We start from the raw sequence: 15152 nt of genomic DNA, 5'->3' as shown, positions 1-15152 counted from the left end.
CTTCACTAATACTGTAAGATGCAAAAGTGTGGGAGGGATGCCAGCACTTTTGAAGAGCTTTGTTGTCACCCTTTTCCTTGGGCCAGACCTTGGAGTGGGAGATGCTGCTGCTCAGTTGGATGCATTAAATATGATGCACTTAATGGGTCCCAGAGCAGCAGGGGCCAGGAGGCAGCAAAACATCACCAAAGGCAAGATGAACATGCTTACCCCCATAGTGTGCATCATAGGCAAAGCAATGTCCACAATGGCCTGACCCATAATGGGCAGCACAGGGAAAGAGATTTTTATGATGGTGTGATCCTTGCATTGGATTTTTGGGACTGGCAAATCAATAATGGTGTTTCCTGGGATGAAATAGATGAGTTTGTTTTTGTCTGATCTATACATGCATAAGACTCTAGAACAAAGGAAAGAATTGCTACATTTGATTGTAGTAATGGGGATCCATGGCCCATCAGTCAGTTTTTGGAGGAGCCAGTTTACAGACCCAGAACCCCTTGAATGAAGGGAAGGCCAGGTCTCCCTGAGGGACAACCTTGCTACAAGACCTAAGAACTATACTGTTAGCCAGACTGCATATGTGTTACACTGTTAGCTAATCTCCCATCCTTCCCCCGAGAGAAACCCACATCTGTTTGCTAGAGGAACCGTACATAGGGACAGCAGATGTAGTGGCCACCCTCCTTCCTCCAGCCTGTACTTGCTGAACCAGCCTGTTCCTGCAGCCACGTGCAAACCATAGCTACTATTTAATGTGTTGCTAACATTCAGCTGGCCAAGGTCCAGGCTTGGATGCGTTGGGTGTCTTTGAGATCTCATCTTGCCCAGGCCACCGGTACCCATGGGCTCTCAGCAACAGATAGCAGCAGATGTGGGTTATTCCTCTTGAAGCCAGTTTACCCTGCAGAAACAAGAGTCAAGAACTGTTTCTGTTTGTTTTAATTGGTTGTCTCAGTACATAAGTCTTGTTCCTTTCAGCCAGTACAGGCTACCCTGTCATCATTGAAGATGTTAGATGTGGGAAAGTGGCCAATTTTTTCCCTTTGTTCTGAGGAAGAACTGCAGTCAATCCGTCAGGCTTGTGTCTTCGGCAGTGCTGGTAATGAAGTTTTATACACTACAGTCAACGATGAGGTAACTTTGAAGAAAAAATTCAACCACTGTATTTTTTTTAGCAATACAATTCTTTTTTATTAGTAGTTTTTCTTTTTGAGGGAAATTTCCTTTCCTTTTCATTTCCTTTCATTTCCTTTCTTTTAACAGTACCTGTAAAAAAAATTAGTATACTATTCTGAGATATGTATGTGTATGTGTATGTGTGTGCATATATATATAAATATACACACACACACACATACATATGGATTTTGGAATGTTAGATTGTCAAAACATCAACTGCATCACATTAAGTCACTGAAGGCAAGGTAGACTAAACAAGGATAGAATTTCGTAACTAAAAATATTCATAGCAGCAACTTTTGAAAGATGATTTTATTAAAGTCATTGCACTTGGTCATTTTATTGCTACAGCACAAGGCCATTCAACTGTAACACTTCTCAATTCTGATTGTAAAGATTGTCTCATTCTGCTCATACATTTCAAGTTTCAATGCAAGCCTAAAACATTCATCAAAAAACGTACAGCGCACTTGGAACATTTTTCTTGTCTGTGATCACAGTAAGGAGTGTTAAAAAAAAATGTCGTCTGTTAAACCAGGCCATTCTCTCTTTGCATCTTCAGACTTTTCAGTGAAATCCTGCACAGTTCTTTAGAGGTAACAGCTTTTTAATAAGAAATAGGCGTAGTGGTCATAAACACACCAAAATAACATTGAAATTCCATTAGAAACTTAGTAGTATTGTGTTTCAAAGAACAGCAAAACTGAACTATACATCCACTAGTACTTTGGCAATGACAGATTCAATGCTGTCTTTTATACTAATATGTGGGGAGAAGTTACATCAAAATAGAAGTTACTATTACTATTATTTTGTGACATTAGGAATAAGTAAAAGTTCCCATATCAAGGGCAAATACTGGCAAATTACTACTTTAAAGGAATCATTTTTCCCTTTAAATAAGTTCAGGCTTGCTTGCTTTTTCTGAATTTTGTTAAAGGCAGAAGAACAGACATACAGAAGAAAAAAAAAAGCCAGTATGACTTCTCCATTCTGACTGAGAAGGCAAAAGCATGTACTGCAGCACCCACTGCCGTTCTGACTGAAAGAATTAGTGCAAAATACCCACCACCACCACCGTCGAAGAGTGTTTCCTTTCTTGTGGACATAGGGTCCCTATGCAGCACAGGCTGGTCTCAAACTCATGATTTTCCTTCCTTAGTCTCCAAGCTACAGGCATATTGTCACCATACACGACTCCAATAAACCTTTTTAATAGTTTACAAGTATTAAAATATATGTATTGCCAGGGCCAAGATCAATGATACATAATAGTTCAGAAAGGAACCAAATTGCACATGAATATACGTTTAATATACAATAAGTGTTGTGCTTCTATTTTCCTTAATCATGTTTACATCACATGAATTCAGTTTTCTGTTATCTGTTTTTCTATTAGAATTATTTTCTCATTTTTTTTACATTTTAATTGGCATCTATGAGCTATAGATTTGTCCAGAAAGCATACATTAGTCACTCGCCTACTTCAACCACTGTATTGTTAGTAATGGGTTTGTAAGTACCTTGTGTGTGTGTGCGTGTGTGGGAGGAGGATAAAGAAATGAAACCTTTAACAGAAGTATGGAAAAGCAATTTGTTTTGTTTCGAGATAAGCTTTCTCTCTGTGGTCCTGGCTGTCCTGGAACTTGCTTTGTAGACCAGACTGGCTTCAAACTCAGAGAGATCTGCTTGCCTCTGCCTCCCAAATGCTGGGATTAAAGGCGTGCACCCCCACCACTTGGCTGAAAAGCCAACTTTTATGTATTCTGTAACAAGACAGTTTCCTTTAGGAAGGTTGCTTGAGTTAGCTTACAGACTTTTCAGAAATTGCCTCCTTGAACTGAGTGTTTTGTCCACAGATTTTTGTGCTCGGCACAAACTGCAGTGGCTGTCTGGGGGTAGGTGACGTTCAGAGCACCATTGAGCCTCGGAGACTGGATTCTTTAACTGGCAAAAAGATAGCCAGCCTCGGCTATGGCAGTGGCCCACACATCGTTCTTGCAACAACAGGTAATAGGAACTCAATGGATAGGTTTAGGGTATTGCTTGTTTGTTAAGAAATAAGACCAGGATGCCCTGAAAATTGAGAGCAAACTTTCTGATTGAGCAAGAGTTGCTGGCTCTGCTCTGTGAGCTTGTCCATGCATTGGGAACATGGAGTATGGCTGTACTTGAGCAGCCGAGAATGGTAGTTTAACACAGGGTGTCCCAACGGATGAAAGAGTGCACACAGCCCTTCCGTTCCCCACTCGGTAAGTGTAATTACTGTGTGAGAACTCTGCTTGCTTTGGATCTTAGGAAGCCTACACTTCTTAGATTCCTGGCCTGTAAATTGAGAGACCAAATGGTGATTCCTCCATTCCTCTAAGCATTCTGTAATTCTTACATTGAGTAAGTGGCTGATAGAAGTTTGCCTTAGTAGTATAGAGAAAACATTCTCTTGGCTACGTTGCAAACTCAGAGTTATACAGAATTAGAATTAAATTTTGCCTTTGAGGTATAAGTTCTGGCAATTTGGGCGGGAGTTTCCAGTAATAGGCAAGATGATTCAGACCATTTCTTCATTTTAAAAAAAAAAAAAAAAAAGACAGCTGAAGTCTTAAGGGAAGGCAGCGTCAGGTAAGGTGAGGAAACAGGAATAGTCACGTGAGGCTGGAGGAGACTGTGAAGCTGGCCTGCTTTTGAGGTACCCACCTGCCCAGCTGATGCTGAGCTATAGTTTGTACTCTTTAGGTGAAAGGTTACAGGTCAAGAGGTCAAGGTCCCGTGTAACTGAAGTATAATAGGAGACCTCCCATAGGCTGGGACGGCAAAAGCCACACCCTTAGCACAGGATTTGCCACTTCCTAAGGATTGAAGAGGAGAATTTCTTGCTTGGAGCATCCCAGAGAAGGAAAAAGAGAAAATGAAACAAACCGTCCCCCAGAATTTGCAGCAGGTTTGTGTCACGGTAGACCAGATGGTCTAAGTCTCGGGCCTTGAATTAGAGGCATGGACTTTATCAAAGGGTGCTGTAAAAGTGAATGCACATCCTTTTTAGAGCAAGTCACCTCCATTGGAAGCCTGGGAGGATCTCCAGAAACAGCTTGTCAGTGTCAGTGAGCAGCAGCACGTGGTCTGACACACAGTATGTGGGCCCAAGGCACGTGGATGTGGCAGGAGACAGAGCTACAAGTGCAGCTTGCAGACTGTGGTTGGCCTTTCCTTGCAGTTCTAGGATTGAATAATGCTTCACCCCTGTAACGTGCCTGTTGCCATCAGCTGAGCAGGAGGTTGGCCGTGTCCAGAGAAGTGATGTCAGCAGAGGAAAGCTGGGGATTTATAGGCTGAAGCTGTCCTGTTTGGAACTTGCCTCTTGGCACCCTCCCCCTTGGTTTCTCAGGTCAGATAACAATGCAGCCTTGCTTGCTGATGTGGAAAGTGAGCACAAGTGAGCACCCACTTTGGCTGGGTGCAGCACTGAGAGCTCAGTCCAAACCACCAACCTCCTGTAGGGTCTAATGCGTGAGACCCAGTAGGAGTGGCAGACGGTGATTATTAAACATGAGCTGTTGGAATATCAGAAAAGAATTACAGAAAGCAAAACATCGACAGAGGAAAAAAGATCTACAGACAACATAGAAGATTTGGGAAAGACCCAGTGAGCAATTGAATTATCAAATGAACATTCATTGGGCAAGTTCTATAGCAATTTGTATATCACAAAGAAAGTCAAACCTGACGATCAAATGAAGTACACTCATAATATAACTTAAGTAATGTAGAAAACACAGATGACAGGGAGCATACATGTGACTTAGTTCTTCAAAGTTCAGAATCAGAAAACAAATTCTTATATGTAGGGTAGGATACATATATGCAGGGCTTTTGGGGAAACATGCTATGATTTTTTATCTGTAAATTGCACATATGTTCTATGAATTTTTATAATTGCACAAGTAGTACAATTTTAAAATATATTTGGTCATCTTTCTCTAAAGGAAATGAAGATCTAGAAGAGTTAAGTAACACCTTACACTCTTGACTTTTGATGTACTATTTTCTTTGCTTTATTTTAGTGTTTTATTTATTCAGAAATCATCTTTTCGCTATTTTTAAACTTCATAGAGTTAAATTCCATTTTGTTGCTTTCACATAGAAGGCAGTTTGGGTTTCCAAATAGATTTTGTCACAAAGTGAATTTGGAAGGAGGAAGTCGAGCCACCTTTGAAGCTGACTCTTAGTTTCCGTCTGTGGAAGCTGAGGGACGTGTTGTAGTCTCCTATAGAGAAGGATGTGTTGTGAAGGCTGTTCATCTTTCTTTATTTTCAGATGGAGAAGTCTTTACCTGGGGTCACAATGCTTATAGCCAGCTGGGCAATGGAACAACGAATCATGGTTTAGTGCCCTGCCATATCTCTACTAATTTGTCAAATAAACAAGTCATTGAGGTTGCCTGCGGGTCTTATCATTCTTTGGTCCTAACATCTGATGGAGAGGTGAGGATAATTAGCACAAACTCACTGATTTTTTTTTCTTTTTTTATAATATGTTCTATAGATTCCTTTAACTGCCCCCAAAATATGACTAGGCAATAAAATCAATAAAATTGAGTTTGCTTTGCATTGCTATGATAAAACATCATGATCAAAAGCAACTTGGGGAAGAAAGGTTTTATTTGCCTTACAGGCTACAGTCCAGGGAAATCAGGGTAGGAACTCAAGACAGGAATCTGGAAGCAAAACTGAAGCAGAGGTCATGGAGGAACTCTACTTACTGGCTTGCTCCCCCTGGCTTTCTCAGCCTGCTTTCTTATACCTCTCGGAACCACCAGCTCAGAGATGGCACTGTCTTCAGTGGCCTGGGCCATGCCACACCAATAATTAATCAAGAAAATACCCTATAGACTTGCCTGTAGACAATCCGAAGGAGGCATTTTCTCAATTGAGTTTCTCTTCCCAGATAACTCTTCCCAGGGTGCTCTAGAGGAACAGAACTTAAAAAGGGATCTATCTATCCTTCCATCCATCTATCTATATCTAATCATTATGTATATATATGTATATACATGAATAATAAGATAGATAGGGGATTTAGATATATAAATATGTAGATGGGATCTATAGATATATATATACATATATATATGGTAGATCGATAGATATAAACAGATAAGATATATATATATGGGATTTACTAGAATGGTTTACAGTCTGTGGTCCAGCTAGTCCAACAATGGCTACCTACCAACAGAAGGTCCAGTAATACAGTTCTTTTTCAGGCCACAAGGCTGGATGCCTTAGCTGGTCTTCAGTATATACTGGAATCCTAAAGAAGTAGGCTCTAATGCCAGTGGAGGAGTATGCTCATTAGTGAAGCGAGAACAAGCCGGCAAAGAGAGCAAGCTTTTTCTTCCATGACCTTTATATAGGCTGCCACCAGAAGGTGTGGCCCAGATTAAAGGTGGATCTTCCCACCTCAAAAGATCTGAATAAAAGGTGTATCTTCTTACCTCAGAGATCCAGAGTAGAAGTGGGTCTTCGTACTTCTGGTGATTTAATTAATTAAAAACAACAACAACAACAACAACAAAAAAAAAAACCCTCACAAATGTTCAACAATTTGGGTTTTGTTTACAACCAAGAATAGCCATCACATCTAGCTTGTGCCAGATTGTCAAAAAACTAACCAAAGTAGTTATGATGAGCTAAGCGGGGATGTTTAAGATAACTGCCCCTCAGACTCAGCCTTATTCTTGGTAGCAACCTTTTATCATGATGGTTGTATTATGATATATCCCTGTATGTAGTAAGGACTTCAATCATTTCAAATCTTAAAAGGACTCATTATTACTTTTATAATGCTATAACAAAGGTCTTATTTGCAAAATAAAAAAAGTCCCAAAATGTTGAAAAATATGGCTGCAGTGGGCAGGTATTTTGTATTATAATTGTTACTCTTGTAGAGATAACACAAGCGTTATAAAATAATACTTTCTCTGCCTATATTGTGAGACCAGTGGGGAAGGAAGCTCTTTGACAGGATGGTGAGATGCCCTGAGCACATGTCAATGTACAGCTGAGACACTTTATCAAACATGTGTTTTGTTTATCAGTCTTCTTTTTCACATAGGTATTTGCCTGGGGTTATAATAACTCTGGGCAGGTAGGCTCTGGATCAACCGCTAATCAGCCCATTCCTCGAAGAGTCACTGGATGTTTGCAGAATAAAGTAGTTATGAACATAGCATGTGGGCAGATGTGTTCCATGGCCGTTGTGGACACTGGAGAGGTAGGAAGGTTACTTCATACTTGGTTTCAAAAGTTTTCTTTGTCTCCTTAGTGTCATATAAGCATGGCATGCTTCTCAACAACAGAACTGAACTGCTGAGTGCTATGGTTCTTATCTTTCCCCAGGTCTATGTCTGGGGTTACAATGGGAATGGACAGCTGGGTCTGGGTAGCAGTGGCAACCAGCCAACCCCCTGTAGAGTGGCAGCCCTGCAAGGCATCCGTGTCCAGCGGGTACGTCTCCTGGTGGTCTGTGTGCAGTGCACTGGGTCCCGGTTTTCTTATACACATGGGAAGTTCAGCTGGTTTGATGCTTCTGTTGAAGTAAAGGTTAAAGCCCCCTTTGCCTTGAACTAAGGTGTACCTGTTTATAGAGATGCTGTTTCTCTATCAGTTTTGTGAACTGTACCAAGCAAGTTGCACACCCTTTCCTGAAGAATCTTTGAGAGCATATATGCCAACAGTTTTAAAATTTTTTCATGCCTTTTTACCTGTAATTCCACTCTTAGAGAATTCTCCTATGGAACCAAAGAGAAAGTCTCATATAAAATTAGTTCAGTCATAGTGAAATCCATTAATATGCATTAATAGTTATAATCTTAACAAAGGAATTCTTGGGGAGAGAATAGACAAAAATGGTTAAGAAGAATGTAAGAAAAGTAAGTTTAATAAAAAGGATAGGCATTGTATAATTTACGAATGAGATTGATGGTGATGCTGTTCTTGAGACAGAGTCTCACTGTTCACTCAGGACATACCTGTGAACCTCTTGCTGCAGTCAGCTTCCTGCCTGTAGAGATTACATGTGTGTGCCACCACAACCAGCTTACAAAGTTGTTGTTTTGTTTTGTTTATTTTTAAGACAGAGTTTCTCTGTGTAACAGTCCTAGCTGTCCTGGAACTCACTTTGTAGACCAGGCTGGGCTCGAACTCACAGAGATCTGCCACCATCTGCCTGCTAAGAGCTGGGACTAAAAGTGTGCACCACCACTGCCAGGCTTTACAAAGAATTTTTAATAGTGGGGAGAAAGCAATGTCAAAGTAACTTTAGGTTAAAAAGATAAAAGATAGCTACATATGCTACCACTTAAAAATTTGTACGTTCATGTTTCTTCTTTCTGTTTTCTTTTTTTTTTTAAATTTTATTTTATGATCATTGGTGTTTTGCCTGCAATGTATGTCTGTGTGAGGGTGTCAGATCCCCTGGAACTGGAGTTATAGACAGGTGTGAGTTGCCATGTGGGTGCTGGGAATTGAACCTAGGTCCTTTGAAGAGTAGCCAGTGCTCTTAACCACTGAACCATCTCTTCAGCCCCATAAGTGCATATTTTTATATCTGAAAAGTTGGGAAAAAAACTTCTCAATTCCTGGTCTTGAGAACTTTTCAAGCTGGCAGTGGTGGCACACGCCTTTAATCCCAGCACTCAGGAGACAGAGGCAGGCGGATCTCTGAGTTTGAGGCCAGCCTGGGCTACAGAGTGAGTTCAAGGACAGCCAGGACTGCACAGAGAAACACCCTCTTGACACCAGAGAGCTTCTTTCCTCCATTTTCCACAGTAAGCATGTTTTCCTTCAATAACTAGAAGAAAGAATTAGGTGTCTGTGTCTTACCCTGGCCTCACAGCCCTGGGTTCTCCGGGAGTAGCGAGTGCTGCTGGAGAGCTCACTGCAGTGGGCTGAGCCAGCGGAAGTACTGGGGGTGATCTCTGCAGCACCGGCCACTCAGCTGGGCCTGCGCTACTCCCAGAGAGTACTGGTTCTTTCACTGTCTGCCCTTAGGGGCAGTCTGCCCTTCCTCGGCTTCCATTTAGTCTTAACCTCTTTTGTAAAAGTGAAACGTTACCCTTTACTTGCAGACCTGACAAGATTTGTCTTTTGTCCTTCTAGGTTGCCTGTGGCTACGCACACACATTAGTATTAACAGATGAAGGTCAAGTGTATGCTTGGGGTGCAAATTCTTATGGCCAGTTGGGCACTGGCAATAAAAGTAACCAGTCCTACCCTACCCCTGTTATTGTGGAAAAGGACAGGTAAGGTGGACATTTCCAAATCACCTCCATGGTGTTTAGTGTGGAATTATGGGAAGTCACTCTTAGCATTGGACTACTCTTTAGCCAGATTGTTCATTCCTTGTTGAAGTTGCCTTGGGAGTTGTTGGGGACATGGCGCTCCTGTGTCGCGTGCCTGTATGTCACTGTCCCCCAGTGCTGCCCGTGCAGACCGCAGTGAACTGTCAGGAGAGCTCTGTGTGCACGTCGTCGTCGGCTGAGTGCTCTCTCCTTGCTTTTGTTCCCCTCCTCAAAGGGAAGGTGGTAGTGAGTGCTTGCGCTCTGTCTTCTGTGGCTGGGGAAATTGCAGGGTTTTGAGTGGGGTATGACGCCAGTCTCTCAGCTCCTCACAAAACCTGCCGCTTAGAAGGGCAAGGTGGTTTCATTGTTTTAACGTTGCAGACTTGTGCTGTGCAGAGGAGTGAAGTGCTAGAAAAGGAGGACTCGGTTTTGAATCATTTCCAAGTGATCCTAGTGATTTTGAAAGCCTCTGGCTTCCTCAGTCAGTCACGGCACTGCCTTGCCCCTGTCGTCTGGACTCCGTGTGCGGCACAGAGACATTACAGTACTTCCCTTTCAACCCAGCGATGCTGTCACTATGGAGATTAATGTGCTCTTCCTATTTTTATTCCTCATAGTAGTTTTTATATTTGATTTAAATAAATATGTGGATTAATAGATTAGCTGACATTGGGCTTCTTTTGATGTTTTTTTCCATTGGAATTCTTTATAAATTGTCATTTTTATTTACATACTGTAAACATGGTTAATTTTACATAATCTGTATAGATCTGGAAAAACCACTTTTTTTAAGCTAAAAGTTTGAAAATAGGACCTTTGACTCTTTAAATGGGGAACAGAGGAGATAGTGGAGGCAGGAACTGGTGCATAGATGCCTGTGACTCTATCATTTGCTGGCCTTGTAAAGTATCCACAGAGGTCAAGGAAAGCAGAAGGGATATTTTCTCACAACCGAGCAACTATAAAAATGCCTCAGCCTGCCCATGCAGTCAGTAGAGACTGGTACGCAGCCTGAACACCAGTGCTGAAGGTCAGAGAGGGGAGCACGGACAGCAGAGTGACTCATGGGCCTTCCCTCGTGGTGCTCCCACACTTACTTAGCATCTCATCAGCTAAGACTGGCTTGCATTGCCTTGCTTTCTCTGATCCAGAATGAGATTTCATCTTCCCAGTGGTCCACTCTGGAGCAGACTGTGGGCCACTAAGAGGGGGCGAGAGCTGGAAGCTGAGACGCAGCGGAGGAAGCTATGGGAGTGCACATTGCCAAGCAGGGCTCCAAGCTGCCTGCCCCGTGCTATGGGCACAGACACTGGGCTCTTCCTGTGCATTTCTGCCCTTGCTGCTGCCCATATACATCAGGGATGGCTATTCTGAAAGGATCTCCCTGGTCTCCTCAGTTTCCCAGCCTTGAACTCCAGGTGGCAGTTTCTGAGCTTGCACAATGTCAGTCAGGCCTCCGTTGCTGGCATGTGGTGAATCTGCTAGGACTTGTCCAGCAGCACCCGGCCCTACCCAGTGGCTGAGCCTCACACATCGGTCATGACTTTCTTCTGACTCTTGTGGGGCTCTTCCAGAAAAGCCTAGTTAGGAATGGGATTGAATTTTGGGTGGGACAGGGGTGAGTCTATGGTTGTTAGTGCCTGTTCATGGTGAAAGAAAAATAAAATCCACCTACATGGATTCTCTGCTCAAAAGGAAACGTTTTTAAAAGGTTTAGCACATATGTCCTTGTTCTTAAGTTTATCCTGAAAAGGCATATTATAACTTATAATGTAAAGTTAGCCATCCCTTGAATTTCTGATCATTCTGTGGCCTCTGGAGCTCTTCAGTCGTCCACTGGGCTTTCCGGAGCCATGACTGGGAATCAGCTTCTAGGTTTGCCTTTTCTATGGGGATGCCTTTTCTCCATTGTTCACCAACACAAATAACCTCTCTTTGTTCTCTGTCCCTGTTTTTATTTATATTCTTTCTCACACTCTGCCTTTCCAGTATTTCACAGCCATTAAGCTATGTGGTGGGGTAAGCCATTCCACTGAGATGATACAAAACACGTACACTAAGAACTTGTAGTAATTTCCCCATTCACTTTGGCTACAAAGTAAGTGTGAAGTGTGCCAGGGTCTAGACAGTGGAGGTTAGCTCAGTTCACACCTGTTAACTGTTGCCTGTCAGCCCAGAAAAGGCGAGGTTCAGAATGTGTTTCTTGGTACAAAATCAGGATTTTTTTATGTTTGTTGGTTGTTGGTTTATTTTTGAGGCCTCTGTAAAACTTGCAGGTGGCCGTAACACTGAAGTAAATTCTATTCCCTCAGGAGTTTTTTTTTTTTTCATTTTTTTTTTTTTTGAGATTTGATATGTTTTCTTATATTCTTCCCCTTCCCCCAACTCCTCCTAGTTCTTCCTCTACTACCTAGCTACCTACCTGTCTTAGGGTTTCTGTTGCTGTGAAGAGACGCCATGACCACGGCAACTCTTATAAAGGAAAACAGTTAATTGGGGCTGGCTTACAGTTCAGGGTTTAGTCCATTATCATCATGGTGGGACCTGGTGGCATGCGAGCAGATATGGTGCTGGAGAAGGAGCTGAGAGTCCTACATCTTATCTCACAGGCAACAGGAAGTGAGCTGAGACACTGGGCATGGCTTGAGCATACATGAGACCTCAAAGCCCACCCCCTACAGTGACATACTTCCTCCAACAAGGCCACACCTACTCCGACAAAGCCACACTTCCTAAGAGTGCCACTCCCTATGAGCTTATGGGAGCCAATTATATTCAAACCGCCATAGTACCCAACTTCATATACTTTCTCTCTCTTAAAAAACAACAAACCAAAACCAAAACCAAACTGCACACTTGTGGACACACACACACAGAAACCCGGCCTAGGCCTGACCTCAGAAGGAACAGAGTAAGAACAGCTCACCGATGCTCACAGGAAGGTGGTATGGTATGGCTCCTCCTCTATACTCAGAGAAAAGCTGTGATTTTACTACTGATAGCTAAGACGTTCAAGTGCTTAAAAACAAAAACCTTTTGTTAACTGCTTAGCTCTGTGTGTGTGTGTGTGTGTGTGTGTGTGTGTGTGTGTGTGTGTGAGAGTGAGCCCACCGCAGTGCTGCTTTAGCCCCCCTTCAGGACCATGGGGTTGGGTTGGTCAGGGCTCACACTCCAGAGCCACCTCTGACTCCTGCTTGTGGTCGTCCAGGCTACCTTGATTCTGCTTGGTGACAGGGCTCGGCTGTGGTGGGAACCTGCATGGGTCCTCCCAGCTAGCCTCGCAGGCTGTCCTTTCTCTCCCTCACAGTCTCTTGAGCACACTGTCCTAGAATACTGTCCTCTTACGTCTGTTCAGAGCTCTCTCCACTCACCTGCCACATCAGACCATGATGGAGCTCACGGGCCTTTGCTGATAGACACCGTGGTTCATAGCAAACCCCGAGGCTCACTGGCCCCCAGACTGACTTGTCTGTTCACTTAGACACTCTGTCAACGCCTCCCTCCTGCCCTGCTATGCCTGCCTCTGCCTCCTGTTTGGCTATAGGTTTTTCTCTACCTCACAGGCTCTGTGTTCCTCTAACAAATTCAAAGTCTCCTGGTCCTGGTAGCTCTCAGGTCTGTTCTTACCCAGCAGAGCTGGTGGACTGCCATACTCTGGTCTGCAGCTTCTCGCCAGGTGGATGGCAAGCTGCCATGGTTGGCCTCTGTAGCTCCTGCAGCAGCAGCTGTTAAAATGATCATAGTCATGGAAGAAGATACACTTGATGTCTTGCTCTTTGGGGTTGCCTTGCTTCATTTCTTCTGTACCACAGTGCCTCTAAGACAGTGGCTGCTCTATAGCCTGTACTCTAAGTTGTGCACTTTGCTCTCCCCACCTTGATTTTTTTCTTTAAAAAGATAATAAAACTGATTATAAGACTATAAATGGTTTGGCTTATATAAACTACTGTTGCCTGAGGGCTAGTGTTGTACTCAAAGCAGGGGGCTCTGAATGGCTGGCATTGAGGCCCTTGTGTCTTCTGTGAGGTGGGAAGCCTGCCAGTAAATTGATGGGAGTAGTGGACACATTTATCTTCTAGTAGATGAATTTCATTTCCTGACTTCTCCTGCTTTCCATATCTGTTGAAAAATGTATAGTACCTTTCTAGCCAGATCATGGGGGCCATTTTCCCGTTGTGCAAGGCTGTTCTGCAGAGCACGGGATATGGGCATCAGTTGCATACAGACACAAGCATGCAATGGTAGGAGGGCCTGCCAACTCAGACAGACCATCTCTACACGAGGCGTTTTCATGTAAAGTGATATGTTAACTAGATGACCAGAGGCCATGGCTGTGTCCTGCACACACTCCTGTCTGAGGCTAAAGGTCCGAATGGACTCTCTTATGCTCGTTTTCAAGCGTGGAACTGAAAGTAAGCTATTCATCTAACCTAAGGAATCAGGATTAAAAATAACAATAGCCAAATTTCCCAAACAGGCCCATTGAAATTGCGTGACACCGAAGTTCCCTGTTGTAATCCTTATGCAGAAAGGGTCACTTGATGTCACCCAGGCACTCATTTCCCTATGGTTTTGGTGGGGAAAACAACTGAACTGACCAACTGTCTCTGTTGGTTTCTGCTTATTTCTCTCATTCCTTCTGTTTACAGCCTCCTTTGGCTCAGCCCACAGGACACTTTATTTTGTGATGTGTGATTGCCCAATTGTAGAAGTGAAGAGAGCTAGTTAAGGTTGCTGCAGGAAGTTCTGATTTGGGCCTTTTATGGCAGCAGCAGTAGAGAGGCCCTTACTATGCTGGTTGCTACACCAAACACGGCCCAGCATAGACCACTTACCATTCAGTTCTCACCCTAGATGAAACCAAGACTCTTGGAGCCAGGGTTCATTCAGTTTAGTGCATCCTCTCAGCATGCAGAAGGTGAGGGTCATTCAGTATAGTGCATCCTCTTAGCATGCAGAAGGTGAGGGTCATTCAGTATAGTGCATCCTCTTAGCATGCAGAAGGTGAGGGTCATTCAGTATAGTGCATCCTCTCAGCATGCAGAAGGTGAGGGTCATTCAGTATAGTGCATCCTCTTAGCATGCAGAAGGTGAAGGTCATTCACTATAGTGCATCCTCTCAGCATGCAGAAGGTGAGGGTCATTCAGTATAGTGCATCCTCTTTGCATGCAGAAGGTGAGGGTCATTCAGTATAGCGCATCCTCTTAGCATGCAGAAGGTGAGGATCATTCAGTATAGTGCATCCTCTCAGCATGCAGAAGGTCCAGAGTCATTCAGTAGGACATCAAGACAAGAAGCTATTGAGTTTATTGTGCAGACAGAAGCCAGAGTGACTTTCAGCCCTCTCCCTTTAAAGTGACTGAAGGTTTGTTTGGTTTGGGTGACAGGGATAAGCCCCGGGCAGCTCATTTGCTGAGTGAGTGCTTATGTGCTAAAACCCATCCCACCCTGAGCTTTCCTTTATTGATCTAGATTAGATGGCCCATGTCTTCGTTATCTAGTTAGTAATTTTTTAAGCATGAAACGTTACGTTTTTAACTCAAAGCAGGATGGTATTTTTTTTTTTTTTTTTTTTTTAAAGATTTATTTATTTATGTATACAGTGTTCTATCTGCATGCATGCCTGCACGC

The 15152-nt window shown here is 43.2% G+C and overlaps 1 protein-coding gene across 12 annotated transcripts in view; it reads left to right on the top strand.

Moving 5' to 3' along the window:
* Rcbtb2 (RCC1 and BTB domain containing protein 2) overlaps window positions 1-15152 on the top strand; it is a 60865-nt gene that overhangs the window by 19306 nt on the left and 26407 nt on the right. For all 12 annotated transcript variants that reach the window (XM_052732776.1, XM_052732770.1, XM_052732777.1 and 9 more), the window contains 6 exons: window positions 982-1137; window positions 3042-3192; window positions 5494-5660; window positions 7294-7452; window positions 7578-7685; window positions 9339-9481. In XM_052732776.1, the coding sequence (XP_052588736.1) occupies window positions 982-1137; window positions 3042-3192; window positions 5494-5660; window positions 7294-7452; window positions 7578-7685; window positions 9339-9481 (884 nt within the window). The remainder of the gene's footprint in view (window positions 1-981; window positions 1138-3041; window positions 3193-5493; window positions 5661-7293; window positions 7453-7577; window positions 7686-9338; window positions 9482-15152) is intronic.

Source organism: Peromyscus californicus, unplaced genomic scaffold, assembly GCF_007827085.1.
Source record: "Peromyscus californicus insignis strain IS unplaced genomic scaffold, ASM782708v3 Scaffold_12__1_contigs__length_115047231, whole genome shotgun sequence".
Lineage (NCBI taxonomy): Eukaryota > Metazoa > Chordata > Mammalia > Rodentia > Cricetidae > Peromyscus > Peromyscus californicus.
Note: the sequence above shows the minus strand (reverse complement) of the source record. Positions and strands in the feature narration are given on the sequence as shown.